The 24,251-nt window shown below is 33.0% G+C and overlaps 2 protein-coding genes across 2 annotated transcripts; one reads left to right on the top strand and one right to left on the bottom strand.

Moving 5' to 3' along the window:
• Positions 1-1,721: 1,721 nt before the first annotated feature.
• Positions 1,722-8,790, top strand: LOC143910823 (uncharacterized). The gene is made up of 7 exons (XM_077429420.1): positions 1,722-1,741; positions 1,815-1,828; positions 1,881-1,942; positions 2,052-2,198; positions 2,294-2,446; positions 8,365-8,544; positions 8,617-8,790. The coding sequence occupies exons 1-7, from the start codon at positions 1,722-1,724 to the stop codon at positions 8,788-8,790; spliced, it is 750 nt and encodes a 249-aa protein (XP_077285546.1).
• Positions 8,791-9,786: 996 nt separating this feature from the next.
• LOC143910703 (uncharacterized) lies at positions 9,787-23,667 on the bottom strand. Its single transcript, XM_077429294.1, has 5 exons — positions 23,397-23,667; positions 15,887-16,059; positions 13,783-13,943; positions 10,403-10,583; positions 9,787-10,323 (listed from the first exon to the last, which is right to left on the bottom strand). The coding sequence occupies exons 1-5, from the start codon at positions 23,430-23,432 to the stop codon at positions 10,131-10,133; spliced, it is 744 nt and encodes a 247-aa protein (XP_077285420.1). The 5' UTR covers positions 23,433-23,667; the 3' UTR covers positions 9,787-10,130.
• Between the last annotated feature and the right edge of the window lie 584 nt (positions 23,668-24,251).

Genomic DNA, 24,251 nt, shown 5'->3' with positions numbered 1-24,251 from the left:
AATTGCTTAGTTTTGTCACCCTTATTACTAAAGCATTCAAAGAGCAGTTGATCAACTTCTAAAACGCTAAAGCGTATATTTTTGATAAAAAGTTTTGCATAAATCATTCATACTTACTTATTAAGCTACTGTGGTGTTACTGATTCATAAGACCAAGTAGTAGATAGGTATCTCAAATCACGTGTCAAAAGTGAGTACAGTAAGCGTTTCCCACAACGTTCGGCCACCGCCCTCAGAGCAAGAACACACACACACACGCTCATGCAGAAGAAGAAAGTAAAACCGCGATTATCCAAGGCGGGGATACATATATATAGCGACCAGTGTGCGATATAACGTGTGCATCAGCTCAGAAGACTCCATCAGGTCAACACTCGGAGAACCGCAGTCACAATGAGGGTCAGTCTAGCAACCCTAGGCCTCCTGGCCGCCCTGGCCATGGTCGAAGCCTACCCTCGACCACAACAGGTGAATATCAATTCAAAATCTCACACATGAAGACTTCTTCAATGCCAAGCCAGAACCTATATGTGAAAAGGGTGAAGGACTTGTACAGATTGTGCTACAGGGAATTTCCTGACGGGTCCTCAGTCAGATTGCTCACATTTACTTTTTTCAACAAACTGTTTCCCAATTAAGTGTTTGTCTTTCCTGTAGCCCAATTCAACCCAAGTGTTTCAAAGTTTTTAGATCTGGGACAAATTTTTTTATTAGAGGCATTGTAATTACAAAACAATCTAAATTATTCGATTTGGGACCAGACCATTCCTCGATGGGCTCTTATTTTAGTAATTCACTTAAATTTATAACCAATTTTGAATATTTTCAATGAACTTCTCGTCTTTCCATGATCCAGTTCAATTCAAGTGCTAAAAACTTTTATGGGAAGTTTAAATTTGTTACTGCTTTCCTATTTTTACTCGGCTTTTCTATGTTTTACTTCGCAAACGATTGAGCTAAAATTCCTACAGTCTTCCGATCGCTTTGAAACTTTGTCATTTTGCGCGGTTTGGTCAACGATGGAAATTTCAATAGATTTTTATAGTTCGATGGTTTGATTTGCGTAATTTTTGGAGACGGTAACGTTTGATAGCTACACAGTAGTCTTATATGTTTAACTTTCCACCACCCTCTCGTTTCGTCAGATTTTTAATTGTTTAAACGCCCATAACTTTATCTTTTTCACACTATATCTTATCAAATTTGAATTATAGGCTCTCATATATATTTTTACTTCACTAATAGGCTATATTTAGTACTCGAAAATATGTTTTGTATCCCAAATATTCAAATATATTCGAATATCGAATATCGAATAGTAGCTTTAAATTATTTATTTGTAGTTTTAAGAAGTTCAAAATATTATTAAAATTTTAAGAGAATTACTATCCGGAACATTAAAAATAGAACTAAATGTGCCGTAGATTGAAAATAAAAAAATAAGTTCGTATAAAAAGGATTCGAATATTCGGATTTGGGATCCCTACTTAGTACCCAGATGCATAAAATGCAAAAAAAACCGCATAGAACTTTAAAGCAAAACTTCAATTGCATTGCTTGGGTACATAAATACAACATATATGTATGTATGTAACTCTTTTTATGAAGCTTCTTATGCATTTGATCGTTTTTTTTAGTTTTAACCGATGTCTTTTAGATGGGTAAATATAATTTTAAGAATTATTTCACTAATTATAAACTCAGACCCAAAAAAATCACAAATGGTTAATCTTTTAGTCAAGTGAGTGGATTCGAACGGATGTTCGAAAGCCGTTCAAGTATATTTTCTACTTTTAGCAATAAAATTTATGTAGAATAAGTATCGGTGGTGAATGTTGAGATATATCATAAATGGTTATATCCGATCGTTAACCATGCAGGTATAATATGTACACATGTACATCTTTCAAATATCACTTTCTATACGAGGTTGAAAGAACAAGTAACTTCAACTTGCTTTATACATAGATAGTAGCATTTTATTACTTAATTTTCATAAAACAGTTCAGAAGTAGTCTTTTTTTCATTAAAATCGCACAATTAAATTTCAGCAATCAGTTGCCCTTCCTCCACATTTGCTCAGACAATATTTAGCACAACAACAAGAACGAGGAAGACCAGAAAGTACACCAATTTACGAACAAGAACAGCAACAGCAATACGTACAAAGTCAACAGCCAGCTAGACCTGCTGCACCAGTAAGAATTCAAAAATGACGACAGGATTATTATTTTTGCATATTCTTGCTCACCATCTTCATATATATAATTGTTTCGTTTTTTTTTCAAATCAGAGACCTCAACCACAGTATGTACAGTACACACAACAACCCCAACCCCAACAGCAACAGCAGTATGTGCCACAGCCTCAGCCCCAAGCTTACAGGCCCAAGCCCCAAGCTAGACCTCAGCAGTTAGAAGAAGAGCAACTGCCCGAAGATTATGACGTGAGTTGAAACGTATCGATTGAAATTCAATCGCTGCATAATATTATTCAATCGTGAGAAACTCGAGTAGTTTTTATGTAATCGATCGATAAAACCTGAACGCATTTAGTAGTCGTTAAAAAATTAATGATAAATGATCTTACCTGTGATACTTTCGCGCAGGGCAGCACTAGTGAGAGATTCGTACGTGGGAGAAATTAGGCATACATGGTTTTAGAAAGTAAAAACTTGTATAATGATAATGCACTTTATCAATGTGGCAGTAATCATTATCAATTTTGCTGTCGGTGTCTGGTCCAACCTGCAATTTGTCGCCAATTTGAATTGATGACATTTCATCGTATTGGCAATGAGCTTTGTAATTGAAAGTGAAATTACTAACAAGCTACAAATGTATAATTTTACGTATTGTATTGTTTTTAGTATAATTCTAATTCCAAATGAGAGGTTTTGATTTTAAAGTGAAAAAATAGTATTAAAGTGCACTTTTTGTGCCTACAATGGTGCTGTTGTTCACTGGTAATCAAGGAATCAGAATAGGGTTGGTATATCAGTCAAATGCCAATTTTTTTAAATGTGGTATATTTTCTAATTCACTTTCTTGTAGGCATCATTTTACAAACAAAATAGTTTGCAGATGTAAAAATAGCACAAGGAATTCCAAATTAAAGCATAATTTGGTCTCTTTTAGATCACCTTTAATTATTTATGAGTCAAAATGCTAGGTAGAAATGTTTGCATAGTTTACTCCCATAGACAGTATACAAATGTATTACACTTCTCCCTTCCTCAATTATGGCACTAGAGAAATTATTTTTTAATATGCTATGAATATCCACCATTGGGATGCATTTATCGTTTTATTTTTTTGATTAGTTATTTTTTATAGGAGCTAGGAGCCGCCAAACATCTATAAAATCGCCTCTTTTTTTACACCCACGAAAAGAGTCCAGAGTGCTTATTTAACGGTCGATTTAAAAAAAAATACGCGCATAGTTGCACAGAAAATATCTTTTTCATACCGATGATGAATTTTTTTTAAAAATTGGTCCAGTTTTGGAGGAGAAAATAGAAGAATACGAAACCTCGATTTTGTCGATTTAAAATTCGTATTATCTGGTCGAAGCGCAATTGTCGCATTCACTCAATATATATATTGATATATATTTTCGCATTCACTCAATATATATATCAAAGAAAGGAACGGCAACAAAATTAAGGTTTCGGGTGTACAGCCCTCTTAATAATTGAATATATATAAATTTATTCTATTAAACTTAACATAGTAAAAGTAGTTTGTTTTTTTTTATTGTTTTATACATAGAAGTTAATAAAACCGATATACATTTTTTCACTAGCCTTAAACTATTCGCAATCAATTCAGTATATTTTTTAAATTACGCTTAAATAAGCACAATTACAAGTCTTTTCAAATTTCTTTTAAAAAATTGTGCCTTTTAAGGTGAAGACATTATTTAAATAAAAATATATATATACATATAGAAACTATTCTACTAAAAAATTGAATTAAACTTTTACCTATTGTAAACTTGTATTGCTGAAATATAAAATTAAAACTTTTCGTTTCAATAAAGTGAGGATCATTTATATATCACGTCGTCTGCAGATTTTATGTTGATTTTATCGGCATAAATCCATGTACATATTTGCAGTCTGAGAAAGTGAAACGATGCATCAATTTCCTCAAACAAATTGCCCTGGGAGAAATCAAACTACGCTCAAATTTGCTCAAAGTCCCATAACAGTAACTGCAAAATTTTGTATTAAACAATCGTAAAAAAGTTGTATGAAACAATCGTAAGATGCTTAGGGTTGGAAAATCAGTACTGAGGTTCAAGTCCTTTGCTGCAAAACCAATTGCTTCCAACAAAGCTAGGACTTTGAGGAGTGGTTTATGGTTGGAGTCGATTAAAATCCGAGTGATAATTTAGTTCTGCGTTTAAGGTTCTCATTTTGGTAGCGGATTTTCGCTTTCTCTTAACCGTGACTTGGACACGGCGAATTTAGTAAGCGTATAGTCCACTAGTTGACGGGTTGCGCAACTCCAAAAGGCCTTTCTTCGTGTCGATCTGGAGCAGTCGTGGCGCAACTTTACGTAACCGAACCGCACTCATTATTATGTGAAATGCGACTCGAATTATTCGCAACTGAGCAGAAGTGAAATTGTGTATGCGCTCTTACGATTTCTCCGAGTCACCAGCTCTGGTAATTAGCATTGACAATGATCTTGGCAGCGCAACGCAGCTGGAGAATCTGCCATTGCGTCGTCTAACGACTTCCGGTGACGGCTTCTACTGTCACTAATGAACAAGCTGACCGCTACATAGAAATTAACAGGTTCTAGCTACCTACATAAGTATTAATCTGAACCTGAGTACATATCAACAAGTTAAGGCAAATTAATATAGAGTACATCCAGTCAGTGCCGGCCTTACACCCAATGGCGCCCTAGGGCAATTTTTTCTAAACACCCTTAGAAAAAACTTTTGGCGCTATAATCTAAAATTTTGTATGGCTTTTGGCGCTCTAATTTTAAATTTTAAAGCGCCTTTGGCGCATCATGCGGCGCCCTATCTTATTTGGCGCCCGACCCAGCCCCCCCCCCTAAAACCGGCACTGCATTCAGTGATGTACTGCTAAAATTCTATAAACTGGCTCACATCTTGGCAAACACCCCCCCCCCCCTCCTCATATTCATTAACCAGCAGAATAGACCAGCGGTCAGCATATAATGCTTTGAACAGAGTGGTGACAGGTTCAAATCCCTCTGGTTTCTGCTGGCCAGACATTGGTTTGTGCAACACCGTGCCCAACGCTAAATCTTCATTAGAATCCTGCTGAAGATCAAATCACACACCGATTAAAAAACGTAAACATCGATTACAACATGTATACTGTCATAGAAGACTAATCCATCAGTTTGATCAATATAACCAGCAACGTGGACAGGTGGTTCGTAGGAAAGCATTTCATTCAAACCCAAAAAAACGCATGTGCAACAGAACAGATTAGTGGTTAGCATTTATGCTTTGAACAAAGTGGTCACGGGTTATAACAGCATATAATGCTTTGAACAAAGTGGTCAAGGGTTCATATCCCACTTGGATTTGTGACTCCAGGTCGATCGTTTCCTATCAGAGTTTGCCAATTTATCTGATTTTCATTGAAACGGTTCCAACAAATTGGCAACCTTGCCCATTTTCTCGCAAAATTTCGAGTTTTCAGCAATCTCGAATTTCGCTGAATTATATAAAATTCTGCAAATATACAAAAAAATTACCATAAAATGTGGAAGTTAGTTGATATGTATTTACTGAATTTCTCTGAATTGTTTAAATTCCTGAAAATTTACAAATTTGACCATATGTAGATGCTCTGTGGATATTAATTGATATGTATTTATATACTTTGTATAATACTAATAATATTTGTATCGTATGTACAATATGTCTGGCCAGAAAGGCGCATTGGGGTTACCTGTTAGGCCTACCTGGTATAAATTAAAGATAAAATAAAAAATAATTACATAAATTCATTCCAAATTAGAGAAGCGACTTTAGATGTCATATTTTTGTCAAGTGAGGAATGCCCACAGACCTTTTCTTATAATTTTGGCATCAGTCGTATTTGATGTTTGATGCTCGACGTCCGTTTGATGTCCGATAAAAACTTCTCTGTTTGTCTATATTACTCGCAAGATGGGCGAGTGCATCGTTAAAAATTGCACAATGCATTCAAAAACACACAATAAACAACATGGGATACATTTTTATAAGTAAATTGATCATTTGAGTAACATATTATTCAATTAACATCGTAGTTTGACAGTTTTAAAAATCGTCATGGCGATCGCCCGCATTCTACATAAAACTTCAGGGGTGGCACCAGAGAAATGTAAAAATTATTTTTAAATAAATGTAAAAACATTTATCTTGGTGGCGCCAAATACTCAATTATTTAAGTTTAATTAATATAAACAGCGTTCATTTTATATTGTACATATTCTTTGTTGAAACTATACATTTCACGTTAATTTAAGAGTTCCGAAGACGTACCGCGTATTATTGACGCAATTTATTTATTCGTAAAGGCACTTCTATTATTATAACATTCGGGATAAATCAATTTCATGAAAATATGCAAGGGTAGTCCTTTTTTTTCCATTTTCTTACTCAATAGTACCTCTTTATATAGTTATATTTTCACTACGGAAATTACATATTCACTGGCCCCAATTAGTGAAATTATAATTTTTAACAATTGAATGATAGTAATTCCCAGCCTTTTTTGACTCGTGTACCACTTGGTAGTACATTACGCTAAATTGTACCACCATATAAAAATATTTCATGAAATTTGTTATTGCACGTGTATTTGTAGTATTTACAATATAGTATTTGCAATGGACTGTTTTACATTTATGTAAATACAATATAGTATTTGCATGGTAAGGAATTTGAAGACAGGGTAGATGCAATGGACTGTTTTGTTTGAAATTATTTTTCGCGTGCCACCAATTGGTATGCGTACCACGGTTTGGGAGTCGCTGTTCTATAGAATGCTTTACGATTCAATAATTAATTGATATTACGTACTATGAAAATGAAGTTTCTGATTACGAAAACTGACGAATGACGGTTCAACATTCACCCCAAAGCTGAATGAAACACAAATACTATCCTCGAAATAATTATGTATTTCGACTTTCTTGAAAAATCACATTTTATCATATCAGCTGGCTAGCTAGCGTTTGAATGCACGATTTCAATAGTGAAATTATAATTTCACTATTGAAATCATAATGTCACTGACAATAACAATTTCACTCTAACAGAGGACTATCTTCATCTTGAAAACTGCATCTATGAATAGTTATGTAACTTAGTGCTCTTGCGAAATCTATTATTATCACAAAAGAACCGGCAATTGAAATTGATCAAAAGATCTTTCGAAATCAACCTAATAATCTCTTTTGGTTACCGTAAGATTTCCAGGTATAGATATACTGGTATATACATAATTAACACACGTCCTTTATTTAAGAGGACAGTCCTTTATTTCACTATTCTGTCCATTAGATTTATTTATTTTCTAAAATTGCCCTTTTGTCCTTTATTTTTTTATAAAGTTGACTATCGCTCTTTCACTAGAACTAGGACGATGCTACAGGGGAACTTTAAAAAATCGGTTCTATTTTCTGCTATACGAATGTTAGAGAGATCGAAGATCCACAAACGAAAATATCGAAGAATGACGACAAAGTGACAAGCCCTAAGAACATGGGTTTATATAAAAAAAATCGCTGAATTTTCATTATATCTCATTAGATTATTAAGAATATGTGGACTGATGAGAAAACCCAATTAAAAATAGACACATTATATAGGAGCATGCAACTTTGAAATGAGCTGTATACATATATGTACATATGAAGCATTCTTTAAGTTACAAAACGATTTATTTGTCTTTTACTTTCTCCAAAAAAATATGATCACCGTATATAAAATCATTATAGCTTATTAAGTATTATGTGTTATTTAGTGTACTTGGAATTAAATATATGTATAGGTATATCTTTTTGTCGGTTAGAAATTATTATTTTACATACAACAATTAAATAATTAGTTTGGAATGCATCCAATTGTCCATTCACATTAGAATATTGCATGCGTTGTCTTCAAAGCAATCACAACTTTTCATAAACTAGAATTAATCTAATTTTAATTAATAATGGATTGCCTCTCACTAACTCGATAATAATAATTACAACGAGAAAGTACTTCTGAAACTAATTGATGATTACATGTATGTTTCATATTGTAAGTAAGAGACAGAGCTCTGTTTTGCAATTGCAATCTGACACATTGTTTTATTCATATGTTATGCAATGATTTCAGCCAAATCCTTCATACCAGTTCGGATTCGATGTAAATGACGATCAATTCACCAACTATCAAAACAGAAAAGAAGAGAGACAAGGTGGCGTTATCAAAGGAAGTTACTCGGTCGTTGATAGCGATGGTTTTATCAGAACTGTTACATACACAGCTGACCCCAAAGAAGGATTCAAAGCCGAGGTTTGAAAAATCAAGCGAATCCCGTTATGGTTATACTCCTAACATGTAATATATATTAAATTAAAAATACAGGTTGTCAGGAAGCCTACTGATATCGTGGTGAAGGTCCCAACTCCGGCTCCAGCTTTAGCTGAACCGTCGGTCCGTCATCAGCAAGCGGCACAGTACCTCCAAGCTTCATCTCCGGCTAACAACCGGCAACAAGCTCAACAACCACAACAACAACAATACTATCGTTACCAATAAATTATTATTATGAATTCCTATTATTTTTTTTCAATTATTTAAAAGCCATAATGTAATTTTTTCAATGTATCGACAAATTGTGATATTAAAATTTGTATCGTTTGTAAGTATTGTGTAAGAATGAAGAGAAATAAAAATAAAAACGATCGAAAAAAAGTATTTTATTTACGTTTAGAAATTTTAAAACATATAAAATAATAAATAAATAAAACGCAGTTGTATAAAATCGACGAATTACATATGTATATAGAAACTAGAAAAAATATTTTATATGGAGGTTGATTAAAATTCATTTTATGAATAGATTATAAATAAAGTGTCTTTAAATCATACATCAAGATTTGACAATAAGTATAAAGCAATACCTCAGACTTGTATTTTTATTGTCTTTAATGAAAATCGAAATATAATCGCAGTAGATATGCATTGTACAAATTTGAACATTTCATAAAATTCTCTAAATACATGAGTTAGTTAATATTAAAATATTAATTGTCTTCGTTTATATAACGAATACGTTCGAAAAATGATATCGAATGCGAGAATTATTCATTTTTCATTAAAGAAATAATAATTCGAAGAATTAATTGCATTTATTATAAACGCAATTCAAAATTCATAAGGTAAATAAAGATCACAGCATTTTCCTATTAAAGAAAAATTATAATAGGATCAATTCGATAAATTTAACATTAAGACTATATAAAATAATATAATATTTAAATGCAATAAGTTATTTGTTCAGTTATTCTAATTGTTCTAACAATGAATACAATAAGGTCGCTGATTAAAATGAAAACCTCGTTTAAAAAAAACAACAATGTAATAAATATTGCAAATTAAACTTAAATGTGTTATAATAACACTATTTAATAAAATATTCCTTACTTAAATCACTGGATAAGACCTCCAACAACTTTCAATAAATAAAAAAGATACTATCGAATCAATTTGATGGCTTAAAAACATGATTAAAAAAGTATAAACGAGATTCTATTTCAAGGTTTTCATTTTAGTGAATACTTACTATTAATAAATACATAAGAAATCATAGGAATAGGTCTCCTTCATCAGTTTGATACGATTTAAGTAAGAAAATGCCTCATATTTGAAAGTGAAGCTAACCTATGTATAACGGCAATCACTTTGAATGACGAAGATTGCACAGCACATGGCAATTTAATATAAAAACTTAAATGGCAGTCAATTGTTTTACATGGCAAAGATCATATTAAATACATATTTAAAACTTCTCACTTCGGTTAATAAGAGTCAAAGTGCAGAACAGTAAAGCATCCGAAGTATGATTATTAAATTTGCCATTTTAAACGCCGACGCTTTCAGGGTATAGCTGAAATCGCATTAGCTTCAGCTGCATACTTCGACGCGTATTTGGGCTTGCAGACGCATCCAGATTCAACCAGGACATAGTCCTGACCCGTTAGAGTCACTGGTCCTAAAGGTATCACCAGAAAGAGATAGGGCACATAAGTTTGTGTGCACACACCGTGAACGACATCACAGTCTGATGATCTGAAATTATCAAAAACAATATTACTGATACATTCAATTCATATCATATACTATATTAAGCAATCAAATGATATATTACTCGCAAACTTCAAAGACAACTTGTTGGAGAAGGTCGGGAAATTTTTGAACGATCGTCACTGGTTGGCCCGAGGTTAATGATACTCCATACATCGGAGCTGTTGTATTGTACCGGGTCTTGCACATTCGGGATGGTGCTCCAGATCCTTTACATATATCATCAGATTGAGATGCTGCTCTACCTGAAATTGAATAGCATCGATACTAATTAAATAAAGTTGACAATTGGGTTTTCTACTATGTACAAAGTTGCTCGTTGTAAAAAACTTGGTTAATAACATTGAGAAAAATATATTTGATCAACGTTTTGTGAGTTTTGAAATGTTTCAGGAAAAGCAAACGTGTAACTGAAATTGTTATAATACAACCGTGAACTTGGTAATGAAATATGAACAAGAAAATTGAATCTATTGTGTCATTCAAGCTCTCACCACAAACAATGTGAACGAGATAAAAATCATAGCTGTTTATTTCATTGTAAATTGTATGTACCATAACTGTGAATTAAGGATTGTAAACATAACAGTTGCTATGCTAAAAATGATTAAAAAGTACAATGAAAAAGTGTTATTTTTGAAAACAATTTTAAGATTCAGATAGAGCAGACCACATCCTAAACAAATGTGATAGAATATAATTAAAGATAATACGCCACATGTTTCTAATAAAAAATATTTCCAAAGGAAGTCCACTTTGAACATTGTTTGAATATGTATAAAAAAAATAGAATAATTTTGACTTGAAAACATGAGGTGTAAATTTGATATCTTTCCAGGTTTGGAGGAAGATATTGGTCTTAAAATGAATAGCTTTTACCCGGAACACACAAACACACTTATGGACATGTCAGGATTTTTTTATGGTGGTTAATTTCGTTTACATTCTTAGTAATTACATTTGTATGCAATCATCGTGTAAAACAATCATTGCATACCAAACATTGTAACGGTGCTACAAACAGTTCAACTTCTTTTGAAAATTACTACCTTACGTTACAATATGGTATTGTGTCGGTGTGTGTAGTAATAATCATTTGTCATAATAAAATGATTCCGCCGGTGAAATTATCTTTTATTGTCGTATTTTTTCTCATGTACACGTTTGAATAGATTATCAACGCATGAAATTGAGCAAAAGTAAGCTTCGCGTCATTGGTTTATGTTTCATTAATGACCCTTCTTATGAATCTAATACAACTAGTGTTGTGCCCGATGAAATGTCATCGCATGGATTATGGCATATCAAATTATTAAATAAAAATAAATTAAAAGAAATGTGTCGGTTCGGTGTTCGATCCGCAAACTGTCGTATTTTTTTCAAATACCTTTGAAATATATAAACTGTCAAATACCTTTGAAATATATACCCTAAAACTGGTCACGAGAAAACTGGTCACACTCTAAAATCGGTCACGAGAAAATTTGTTGACCGATTTTAGGTTGTGACCAGTTTTCTCGTGACCAGTTTTAGGGTATGACCAGTTTTAGTGTGACGGGTGATCACGTGTGACCGATCTAGAGCGACCGGTTGTCCTGTGACCGGTTCACATTTGACTAGTAGTCCGTTTACCCAAACAGTATATATAGAAGTTTTTTGTTGATCTGTCATTGTATTCGTATTATATTCGTACGTTTTGTTAGCAGTTTTTTAACTGTGACGTAAATGTGTCGAATCGAAACGACTGTTATAGTACGGCGAGCGTTATCATACACAGACACACAGATAAACAGAATAGCGCTATTATATATATATACATATAGGATTCTATTCATTCAGAGTTATCAAAAATAAGAGTCACGCGTATTTTGTTGTAAAAATATTTATAAATAATACTTATATTTAACTAGACAACACACAGGACGAACATGCTAGGCTTATTAGAACATGTGACGAAAAATTAATGCGGAATATACACATGTATGTATGTATATAAACAGAGACACTTTCTGAATAATATCCTTGATGGTTTTCATTTGTTATCATTACTTCATCATACCATACTTTCTGTGCATCATATATATAATATCGCTATTTTGTGTGTCTGTGTAAGATACTAATAGTCTATAATAGTCGTTTCGATTCGACATACATATGTACGTCACACATAAAGAAATGCCAACAAAATGTAAGAATATAATAACAAAAGAAAAAAACTTCTATATATACTGTTTGCTACCAGTGTTTCCTCTAGGCCAATAGAAGTCTCTGAGCATTTACCGCTATCTTTTGAAAATTTATTTCATTAATTAATTTTTCTATTGGTGTTTTATATTGTTTATACATATGTAGGTAGTTTTTATCACTTTTTTTCATATTAAAACAATTAAATACAAATATTAAATTAAATATATTTAAAAGGAATATGAAAAAAATTCGACCGCGTGCGAATCGAACACAGGACTGACATATTTCTTTTAATTTTTTTTATTTAATAACTTAATATGCCAACACCCATGCGATGATATTTCATTGGGTACAACACTAATAATCATATATTTTTAGTGGGTCTACCTCACGGGACCGCATGTGAAAAGGTCGAAAAAGCAAATATCGGAAGGCAAAGATCGAAAATCGAAAGATCTTACATAAGTCGAAAGATAAAAAAAAGGGTGCATGGTAAACAGTACTATGTATATATAATATATATCAGTGGCATGCGATGAAATTATGCGATAAAATTATTTTGTCACACAGCCTTGCTTAATGTGCGCGTGCAGGATACGTGAGGAAAAGCCTGTTCCTCTTGTTCCTGTTGTATCCTGCTCGCGCAAATTAAGTAAGGATGTACGACGGGGGGAAACGGGGGACTTTTTCACGGTCACCCATTTTTGGTAGCATGTATGTAGATGTTCCAAATGTGTTGGCCATCTTATCTTGCGACTAGAATTTTAAATAAGTAGGGAACAATAAAGACTACAATGTGAGCATACGATAACTATTTCTCTCCTATTTGAATTTAGCGCCATTTCGACTGGCGACGGCGTTTTTCGCTCGCACTTTCCGCCAGTGTGCTCCATCTGGAGTAATCGATATTGTGCCCGTAATCGGACACCGACGGTGAAATCGCGGATCGTGTGTACATATGTATTCTATCGTTCTAGATAGTGTGACCGTTCGATGCATTCGATAGTGTTGTCCCACTTCGTGCAACAAATGGTCACACGCGCAATACTGACGTGCAACAATTCACGAATGTGGGATGAGCACGATCCGTATAGTATATTTGACACGTGACGTAAATTTGAAAAAGGGTAAAAAAATTTCATCGGTCTTTCTTCGGCTAACCGTTAGCTTCACCTCTGCGACACGCTAATGTTTTGTCAAAATAAGCGATGATTTCGTTGAATTGTTATTATTACAGTACAATTTGGATTCTCGTACCAGCTCTTTGCGATGTGAACGAATCGCCAGCCTCGTTGTTTCTTCTGTAAGTTTCTAACAATGCCCTCTGCGTGATGGCTGGATCCATGGTTTTTAAACCAGAACGACCGGTCCTAGAGTTACTGCTCCAGACGTTCCTGAACGCTCTTGCAACTGCGGCTCTGCAAATTTAAACATTACATGAGAAATCGCACAAAATAACCATTAAAATATTGAATACACATTAAGTTTCAGTTTATTTCTATTATTTTGATATCTGGGGGGGGGGGGGGACATTGATAAGTTTATGAATATAATCAAAGTGTAATTAGTTTGATGATTGGGGAAACGTTGAGTTGTAGTTCAATGTATTGGTCATTATTGTAGTTCAATGTATATTCAAACAATATATTAACCTTTTGCACTCGAATATTTTTTTGGTGTTAAGAGGGCTGTACACCCGAAACCTTAATTTTATTACCGTTCCTTTCTTCGATATATATATTGAGTGTATGTATATATTGAGTGAATGCGACAATATACATATTTGAATATAAAATTAGATTAATAAATAAAAAAAAATTAATTTAAAAATAAATTATCATATTTAGAAATTTAATTAAAACATTATATCAATATATATATATTGAGTGAATGCGACAATATATATCAATATATATATGTATATATTGAGTGAATGCGACAGTTGCGCTTTGACCAGATAAAGCGTGTTTTTAATTGACAAAATCGAGGGTTCATATTCTACTATTTTCTCCTCCAAAACTGGACCAATTTTTAAAAAAATTTCATCATCGGTATGAGAAAGATATTTTCTGTGCATCTATCGGCGTATTTTTTTAAAATCGACCGTTAAATAAGCACGCTGGACTCGTTTCGTGGGTGTAAAAAAGAGGCGATTTTATAGATGTTTGGCGGCTCCTAGCTCCTATAAAAAATAATTAATTAAAAAAAATAAAACGATAGATGCACCCCAATGGTGGATATCCATAGCATATTAAAAAATAATTTCTCTAGTGCCATAATTGAGGTAGGGAGAAGCATAGTACGTTTGTATGGACAAGGCGCTGCTGTCCAGCCCTCTTAATAACGTAAACTCAAAACGTCTATCGGTACTTTGGTTTTTTTTATGTTTTAAACCCTTTGAGTGCTGACGTCTTTTCTGTTTAAAGTCCGCCACGCTGAAAATTTCGCCAACATTTCCAACTAGAAAATTGAAAAATTGTAGCTAATCCAAAAACAAAACCCTAGATAACTACCGCCGAGGATTTCGAGTTTTGTAAAGTGTGTTTAGACTCTAATATATCTTGCAACAATATAAAATAAACAAAATAAGTCTATTAATGAATGTATCTCTCCAAAACTAGTTTCATCTTCTTCATTGTTGCTAAAATGTAATGCTCACAATCTAAATGCCAAGCCACGATCTAAAATACTCAGCAGTCCATCGGGAAATTCTGCTATGGTTATAAATTCAGACATTTCGGTGTAAACTAGTCTTTATAAACGTTGACAAATTAATGAAATGGATTACACGACCCATGTTAAATGCATTTCAATGCTACCCGGAAAGGCTTATCGGGTAGTATCTTGTTTACTTTGTACATGCTCAAAATACAACGCCTATCGGCGCTTTTCAGGTCCTTGGACCTGTTGGCAAAACTCCGATCGGCATTGATCAGCATTTAAAGGTTTAATCAACTTATAATATGAAAAGTTATGTATATGCTTGAAGTAATGACAATCACAAAACAAATAACCTAGTGCCTGTGTGTATTGATGGCGAGTGGCATGGACTCAAATTTAAAATTTTATGACCCGTAACATTGCATTTAAGTGACAGCACGTTTTATACTTATTCGAATTATTAACTTATTATTATACATTCATGCTAAAATTAACTTTTTTATCAATATATAATGTAAATTCAAAGATTTAGAGTAACCAATAAAAGTATAAATGACACTAACGTAATACGCTCGAATGCCGCCGTAGTGGCGGCATTAATATCAATTGTGGGTATAATCGAGGATCACAAGATTCATATTTTTTTATTAACTTTAAATTTTAGAATTTATTTATAATGTATAATATTTGATTGTAATACTTGGGATATGGAAGACCATTGGGGCCTATGCAATCTGGAGGATCCGTGAGGGCATCACCCCAAAGGTGGCGTAGTCCTAGTTCGCTCCCCCTACACCTGGTGACCTCTTGTGCCATAGCAGTCGTCAGCCAAAAGCCGCAGATTATCATGATTACCATTTTTGATCTCTCCATCTGTAAAAGACAATATAGTATTTCATGTAGTTTGACATTCACGATGAAGAGTGAAAATGCTACACGATATATGGCACTTTCTCCCCTTATAACTGACACGCTCGACCACACATGGAAGATGATTATTGTTATTATTATCATTGATATTTAAATTAAGGAGATGTGTAATTAATATCATGGCTAAAAAAAGCGCCGAAAAAGTGTGTGAGAGTGAAAACAATTTTATTGTTTTTTAATGGAGCTGGCTGATAATTAATTTATGACCAAGTTTTGAGAATAAATTTAAGGTTGTGGCTATTTGCAGGTACTATGTCTGCGAATTATTGGCTATTTGCAGGTACTATATCTGCGACAGGCGCAAAGCTTTCTGCGCATGCGCGTGAACTTATAATCCGATTATAATTTATTACATTTAATGTATGCTAGACTTGTTTAATCAATCGTTCATTATACATGAGGCAAATAAATTGCGCACGTTATTATAATAGATTTATATCATTTAGCTAGTTTGCGGCTTGTACTTGTATGTAGGTATTATACGTTGTATATGATAATAATTTTCTAACAATTAATAATATTAACTAATTTGGACTATATTTTTACTCTACGTCACTTTACGAGTTCGAACTAAATTTTAAGAGGTTTAAACAAAATTTTAACAGTAAACACGCTGACAGTGACAGTTCACGCGCGTGCGCAGAAGGCTTTGCGCCTGTCGCAGATATAGTACCTGCAAATAGCCAATAATTCTCAGATATAGTACCTGCAAATAGCCAATAATTTTCAGATATAGTACCTGCAAATAGCCACAACTTAAATTTTATTTGAATATTATATCAAATTATAAATGGACGTATAAATATATTAAAATTCATAGATAAGTAAAATAAAATAAAAATGTGTATACACTGTCGCTCACGATCATGTTACTCAAAAGCGCGCCAAGTTCGAATTCACGCACACACTCTTTTCATCCTGTTTATATACATATTACTGGTTTATTGATCCTGTCTAGTCATGGGTAAATTTTGCGTAAAAGGCAGGAAACAACGGCATTAAATAATTATTTGTAAGTGTCATGATAATATCCGCCTTTGCATTTTTTTGACCACAGAATGCGCGTAAATAATATAGGATTGTACCGTTAAACTCGCCGTCTGCGAGCTCAACTCAAGCAAGTATATGTCATTTAGTTAATTGTACAGGATGTTTCGATTGCTTATAATCCACGAATGGGACAGACATAGTATACTTTATGTCAATATTTTAGGCGTTTTAATGACTACCATAATAATAACAAAGTACATACATGTGCATAATCATATTGCTAAAGTATTATTTTACATAAAAGTTACATAGATAAACACATACATAGATAATGTTATATGTATAATAACACTTTATATAAAAATATATTAGATATATGTACTTATGTTATCATCTTTCGATAAATAAAAATGTTTATTAGTTAGTTATGATTATTAATCATTATTTGAATGAACTTCACATATAAATATGTTCTTATAAATAAGATAAGCAAGCAATGAAAATAACGACGGATTGCTAATTAACCTTAATTAATTTCATCATATAATATTGATATATTATATTGATTTACTGTTCTTCCGGTCATGAAAAATAGCCCCACTCATGGTTTATGGTCGAAAGCTAGTATGTTCAACTCTACTTGTATTATACACTCTTTTAAAACATGTTTAGGAACTTAAAATTGATTTCAATTTCATTTGAATATAAAAATGTGTATAGGTAAGATCATACCCAAGTTTTTCTATGAAATAATAAACCCAACATAACCAAAATTAATTAATAGATTAAATTAAAACTTGTTTAAAATGTATAAGAACAAACATCGTCTGTCTTATATACATATGGACCTAGATACAACTCACATTAGGTTAGGTTAGGCTCGCCAAAATAAAGATTCGCTTTTAATTTTACGACTTCGCCTTACCGTTCGGCAATAAATTTCATTTTATTTATAGCAATTAAATGTTTTCGACTACGATCTGCTGAATCACTACACTTCAATACACTCTCTATGCCGATTACCGGCAAAATCCGTTAATGGTTTCGTATCTGGTATCGGTGAAGATTGAACTAGCCTACATTGATAAATGGCGAACATCCTGAGGAAAGACCGCTACATACCCACATACTTTGCCAATGAGTGTTTGTGCAAATAGAATATATTGTATAATATAAGTAGGCATATGAGAAGCGATTTTGGAAACACTGTGTTCGAATTACACGGGATTGTACACAAACTCAGGTATGTATTCTTGCAATGTTGACTGTTGGTGTATGATGACGCATCAGATCGTCGACCTTATTGCGACATGCTCATACGTACACTAATAAAGTGCTCGCTTCTTAATTTGGCGAAATTTTAAATGTGCCAAAACTGTAAATTTTTGTCAAGAGAGTCAATTTTACTTAACAGAACTTTGTACTGTTGACTTTGATCTTGATGACAATGACAGTGGTGGATTTTTTTTTTTAAGTTTTGGTATTGTAATTGGTACAAATGTTATAATAAAAGCTATATAGTCTAATTTGTTGTTTTAAGAGTGTAAAATAAGCATAAAAAACCTTAAAAAATATATTTACGAGATGCAGTTACTTACTAGTCAAAGCTTTCTTTTTAACTTTTAAACAAAATAAGTAAGGTTGTGGCTATTTGCAGGTACTATATCTGCGAATTATTGGCTATTTGCAGGTACTATATCTGCGACAGGGGCAAAGCTTTCTGCGCATGCGCGTGAACTTATAGTCCGATTATAATTTCTTACATTTAATATATGCTAGACTTGTTTAATCAATCGTTCATTATACATGAGGCAAATAAATTTCGCACTTTATTATCATAGGTTGATATCATTTAGCTAGTTCGCGGCTTGTACTTGTATGTAGGTATTATACGTTGTATATGATAATAATTTTCTAACAATTAATAATATGAACTAATTTGGACAATACTTTTTACGTCACTTTACGAGTTCGAACTAAATTTTAAGAGGCTTAAAACAAAATTTTAACAGTAAACACGCTGACAGTGACAGTTCACGCGTATGCGCAGAAGGCTTTGCGCCTGTCGCAGATATAGTATCTGGAAATAGCCAATAATTCGCAGATATAGTACCTGCAAATAGCCAATAATTTGCAGATATAGTACCTGTAAATAGCCACAATCAATAGATTAAGCTAATAAAAACCTTGTAATAAAGAATAGCGCTGATTTGGAGATTGAAAATACTCTGATAAAACAGCTCTAAAGTTTACAAAATAACACAAAAATTGTATTTAGATTCTTAAACGTATTTAATACGATTATTTTTCACCATCGAACTAGCGGAAGCAATTTAAATTTCTATCGGTGACCAAACCACGCAAAATGGCAAAGTTTCAAGCCAATCGTAAGAATGTAGGAAATAGTGTCAGACTAATATGTAGGTGAAATGAAACTAAGAAAAGCCTTGTAAAATAGGCCGCATATCTGTGTTAAAATAGCTCGAATTTATAAATCTTATAAAATAGACTAAGTATTATACATAAAATAACCAAAAAAATGTAATGCCTAGATTTCCGTGCTCCCCAAATCTATCCAACAAAATAGCCCTACAAAACAAAATAATCCTATTTAATAAACTTGTCTTATACATATATGTATGTATGTAGGTGTTTCAGATTTTAATTAAATTTTTGTGTATGTTACAATTGAAGTGTATCTTCCAGTTGTAATATATTTTAACTACTTGTTTGGAATATATTCTATCTAACCTAGTATCAACTACCGTTATAGTGTATTTTCAGTTGTAGTATATTTTAACTAGTTGTAATATATTCCATCTAGCCCACGTAAGTTGATTCATATGGCGAATTATGTACATTTCAACTGGTCAAAATACTATAGTTGCGTTCAACTATACGCTGGAACCAGGTTAGATGGAGAGGTTAGGTTTTCGTGTAAACGTCACTCGACTTGTAAATTGAGTTGGAAACATTGATGTATAATATACTAGATCCGCCCTCACGTGTTATACTTGTCTCTCTTTTGGCGCATGCAAAATACATGGCGCATGCACAGTTTCTCTTAGTAGGTAGGTAGGTACCGCTGCGTCGTAGGGAAAAAAAACCCAACTTCCCCGGTAGTTAAACCCCCCGCACCCCTCAGTGAGTGAAGACAAGATCTCCGACCAAAATAACACGTCTGGGCCCATCTAGTGTATTATACATCAATGGTTGGAAAGTCATATTTTTTATTGGACCATATTTTTAGCTTTATCGTAATACGGTACTCATTTACCTTTATTCTTAATACCCAGTAAATATTAACGCATTATTGAATTCTAAAGCATTCGTAAAAACATCAGAGCTGTCAAAATTCAACTGTTTTATTACAACTGGCGCACATTGTTGAAAGTGTATTTGCGCTTGTAGCTTATATACTTGACTAAGTTGAATTGTATTCGAATATGAATGACCTAAATCGCCAGTTGGAATATATTACAACTGAAAATACACTTCAACTGTCACATATATATGTATGTATATAATACTAAATATCAATACTGTTTTTAAACATAGAACAGTCTGAGCTGTTGTTTAGATATACATGTGTAGGTAACTGATTTTTTCTATCGCTCGAGGCATGTCACTCTGACAGCTAGACTGACAGTTTTTGAAAGCCGGTCGAGATCTGGTATAATTTACTATTAAAAAATCACATTTTTGGCGCTTTCACTTGACACTGGCGTTAATCGAACGCTCTTGGGTCAGTATATCATTTTCCCACAATCAATTTTAGTGACCGGCACACTTCTTTTTGGTTTCAGAAAATTTATGAAGGTCAGCGAAAACGTATTTCTAATCTAGTGGTTCTGATAGACGCTGCACACCTGTCAGCTGCCACAGAAATAACGTTTGATAGCTATAAACATGTTCCGATTAAAATATGAACTCATCTAAATATAATGTGGTCATGAAACTTCCAGAATTTGAAAGTGTACTTCCCAAATGATTAGGATTAACACGAAATATAGACTAAGTAAGATAAATGACAATATCTGTGATAAGATAAAAAATATATTCATATATAATATTCGATTTGAGCATTAACTTACATAGTTTTACTGTATTCACCTCTTACTAAAAGAGTAAGTGCACCATTTAACAGTTTCGAGCATTTACGATAATGTTGATAATTAAACCCTTCTTAAATGCTTTCTAAGCTACCTGTGCTGTTGTAAAACTGAAATATGTATTCGAAAAAAGATTACTATCTGGTAATCTATGTTGTAGCTCGGAAGTGATTTTTAATGTGAAACGAAATATCACTGTCTAAGCAGACATAAATATCATTATTATTACTTCTTGAGTATATTTTTAATAATTAAAAAATACGTATATAAACCTACATATATCTATTCATCATGCGTTTTAGTTTTGTAACCGTATCGTGACCTAGTTCAAGGTCCTACTTATTCGCCACAATATCCTTGACTTTCATCGCTATTAGTCATTCGGTGACGATTGGTAAATTTGAACACTTTCTCCGATATGATTGACGTAATTGAAAATGTCAATGTAACAGGAAATGCGTGAAAATGTGCAACTATCGATTGATGTATGAGTTTTTAGTGATCAACAATAACTACATATTAGGTATATAAAGATTAAAAATTACAGTTTAAAATTATTCCATACATATGTATGTGCATACAATTTTCGCATTGGAAAGTGCTTATATGCCAATAATATATAAATTTTTATTTAAATTTAAGTAGTATTAGTAAAAAAAAAACTAATCTTGATATTATTGTTTTATATTTGTGTAATAATCTCGTTTGTTGTAAATAAATATTTGGTTCAATCAATATTTTTTTATGATCAGTTGAGGATTTTTGAAATTGGTTCATCTAGTATATAATTTCAAAAGAGAGTTTGTATGTATGTATGTAAGTTTTGGTTCGTAGAAACCGTGACGTTATCCAAAAAATTTAGTTTTTTAAGACGACGGTATCGATATCGTTTTCGATTCCATTTTCGATTCTGTTTTCAGTTACGGATTCAAATTCTTTTATTAGTTTCAGATCCGGATGCCTGCTTCAGTTCCGGATCCCAATTTTTTTTTCAGTTCCGGTTCCGGATTCCTTTTTCAGTTCCGGTCCAGATTCAAATAAATTTAATAAAAAAAACAAATAAATGTTTACAATTAGATTAGCCAGCGAATACCCAGCGAAGCCGGGTAAAACCGCTTATATAATATATTCCCGTTGTTGTATATTATAAAATAATAATTTTACTTAATATTTGAAGGTATTGAATTTTTCACATGAACAGACATGGCAGAGATTGAAAAATGGCGTAATATTACGAAAAAATCCATTTGCTGACCGCGTCTCGGAACTCGACGAGAAAATATCTCAGTAGGTAGAAGTAACTGTACCTCAAACAGCCGGTCATTTAACCTATAAAGTGTGATGTGGGGTTCAGATGACCCCGAGATTAATCTTTACCTATGAAGTATGTACAGATTTTTTTTTATTCGTGACCAATTTCTCAAAACTTGTTTGAATGTATGTACATACATATCTAATCCGATTATCTGTTTATTATATCTTATCTTTCATTTCAATTCCCACGCGTTTTATCCTTAATTATTTTGGATAAACGGTAAACTAAATCTGAAATGATTTATTATCTTCAATTGGCAGGTATTTGATAACTAATTTTGTATTTACTATTGGGAACAATGTTGTTAGGCGTTGAAAACTATTTATCAGCTGCTAGAAATGGCTACGTATTTTAGTTAAATTTCCAAGCAATGAAAGTCGTATCCAAGCGCTCATAATAATCTTATAAACTTAACGGCACTAGAAATGTTTTCCCTGTGAATTCACTTAAAAGTTAATACAGTAAGTTGTTTATTACGTTGCACATTTCGCATAATTCAAAATATGATAATACGCACTACTTTCGAGGCGTATCGATAAAAATAACGGCGTTTTTCGATAGAATCCGCATTCCCAGTACCGTTTTCAACACCTTTGCCCCATCCATTTTTTTATAACCCAAAAAAAAAAATCATACACACAAATTAAAAGTATATTTATAAGTTATAAATATACTTTTAATTTGTGTGTATGATTTTTTTATAACATTCGTAATTGAAAAAAAGATTTGTATATGCTTTAAAAGGTAAAGGTTACGACCTTCAATCCTTTAATTAGGCTAGGAAATGTAACAAAAATCTAATTTGGTCGTAGCGCGCATTTCTGCGACACTTTACCACACGATAATAATAAAGAAATACTCACCCTTGAAATTTGAATTAAATCGCAACCGACACTCATTTTAAGTTGATTAAATATGTTTAAATTTATATGTGAATATAACTAGAATAATGAACGCACAGATATTGTTAACTTTTCAAAAATTCACTGTATTATACATTTCCCCTCCCCTTTTAGTTCGGGTGAGTGATTTAAAAGTGTTGACACTTGGCACTGTTTCCGTCGATATGCAAGAGTTCAAAGACGGTATGTCATGTTTGTTTCAGCGAACTTTTAGACGATGCCACCGAGGAGACCTTCCCGTCGGGAAATATTTGAATAAGTGGTCGCTGGAGCCGTGAGTGGGTATTTGGTGAGGCTCTCCGTCTCCGTCATAAGCATAACGGTACTCGCGCGATACACGTTACCTGCACTTGTGCCGGTGATCAGGGCTCGTCAACCTTCTCACTACACCGCCTATAGATCGACTGACTTTCTTTTGAAGACTAGCGTTTCCTATATCGCGTTTCCACATCGGCAAACTGATCAATCGAAAAGTGAAATCATAGCTAAAAATACATATTAATTACTGGCCGTATATTTGACTAGATCGTTATTATTATAATTGATGATTGGCCGTTTTAAACTATTAACCACCCGTAGCTCGAATTAAATGAGTTTGTACTACTTTGAAGGTGGGTTTGCAATTTTAATTAGTTTGAATGCTTGTCGATTAATCATTGATATAACTGTCGGTGAGGTTTATGAAGTATATTTTTATTTTTCTTTCCTTTCAATACTGTTTAAAACAATTTTTCATAAATGTATATTTTAATATAATTTGAAGTAGTGGTTCACAATTTCCGAACGTATTATTATCTTTGTTGCATTACAGAATAT

This window comes from Arctopsyche grandis, chromosome 4 (assembly GCF_051622035.1).
Source record: "Arctopsyche grandis isolate Sample6627 chromosome 4, ASM5162203v2, whole genome shotgun sequence".
Lineage (NCBI taxonomy): Eukaryota > Metazoa > Arthropoda > Insecta > Trichoptera > Hydropsychidae > Arctopsyche > Arctopsyche grandis.
The sequence above is the reverse complement of the archived record's forward strand: the minus strand, read 5'-3'. Positions and strand labels throughout refer to the sequence as shown.

Excerpts from the sequence above, each read along its gene's own strand:
- LOC143910703 (XM_077429294.1), bottom strand. The coding sequence starts at position 23,432 with ATGAGTGTCGGTTGCGATTTAATTCAAATTTCAAGG. Across the intron at positions 16,060-23,396 it reads ATTTAATTCAAATTTCAAGG|ATGGAGAGATCAAAAATGGT; the intron begins GTGAGTATTTCT and ends TGTCTTTTACAG. Across the intron at positions 13,944-15,886 it reads AATGGTCTTCCATATCCCAA|AGCCGCAGTTGCAAGAGCGT; the intron begins GTATTACAATCA and ends TTAAATTTGCAG.
- LOC143910823 (XM_077429420.1), top strand. The coding sequence starts at position 1,722 with ATGGTTAATCTTTTAGTCAA. Across the intron at positions 2,199-2,293 it reads CAGCTAGACCTGCTGCACCA|AGACCTCAACCACAGTATGT; the intron begins GTAAGAATTCAA and ends TTTTCAAATCAG. Across the intron at positions 8,545-8,616 it reads AAGAAGGATTCAAAGCCGAG|GTTGTCAGGAAGCCTACTGA; the intron begins GTTTGAAAAATC and ends TTAAAAATACAG.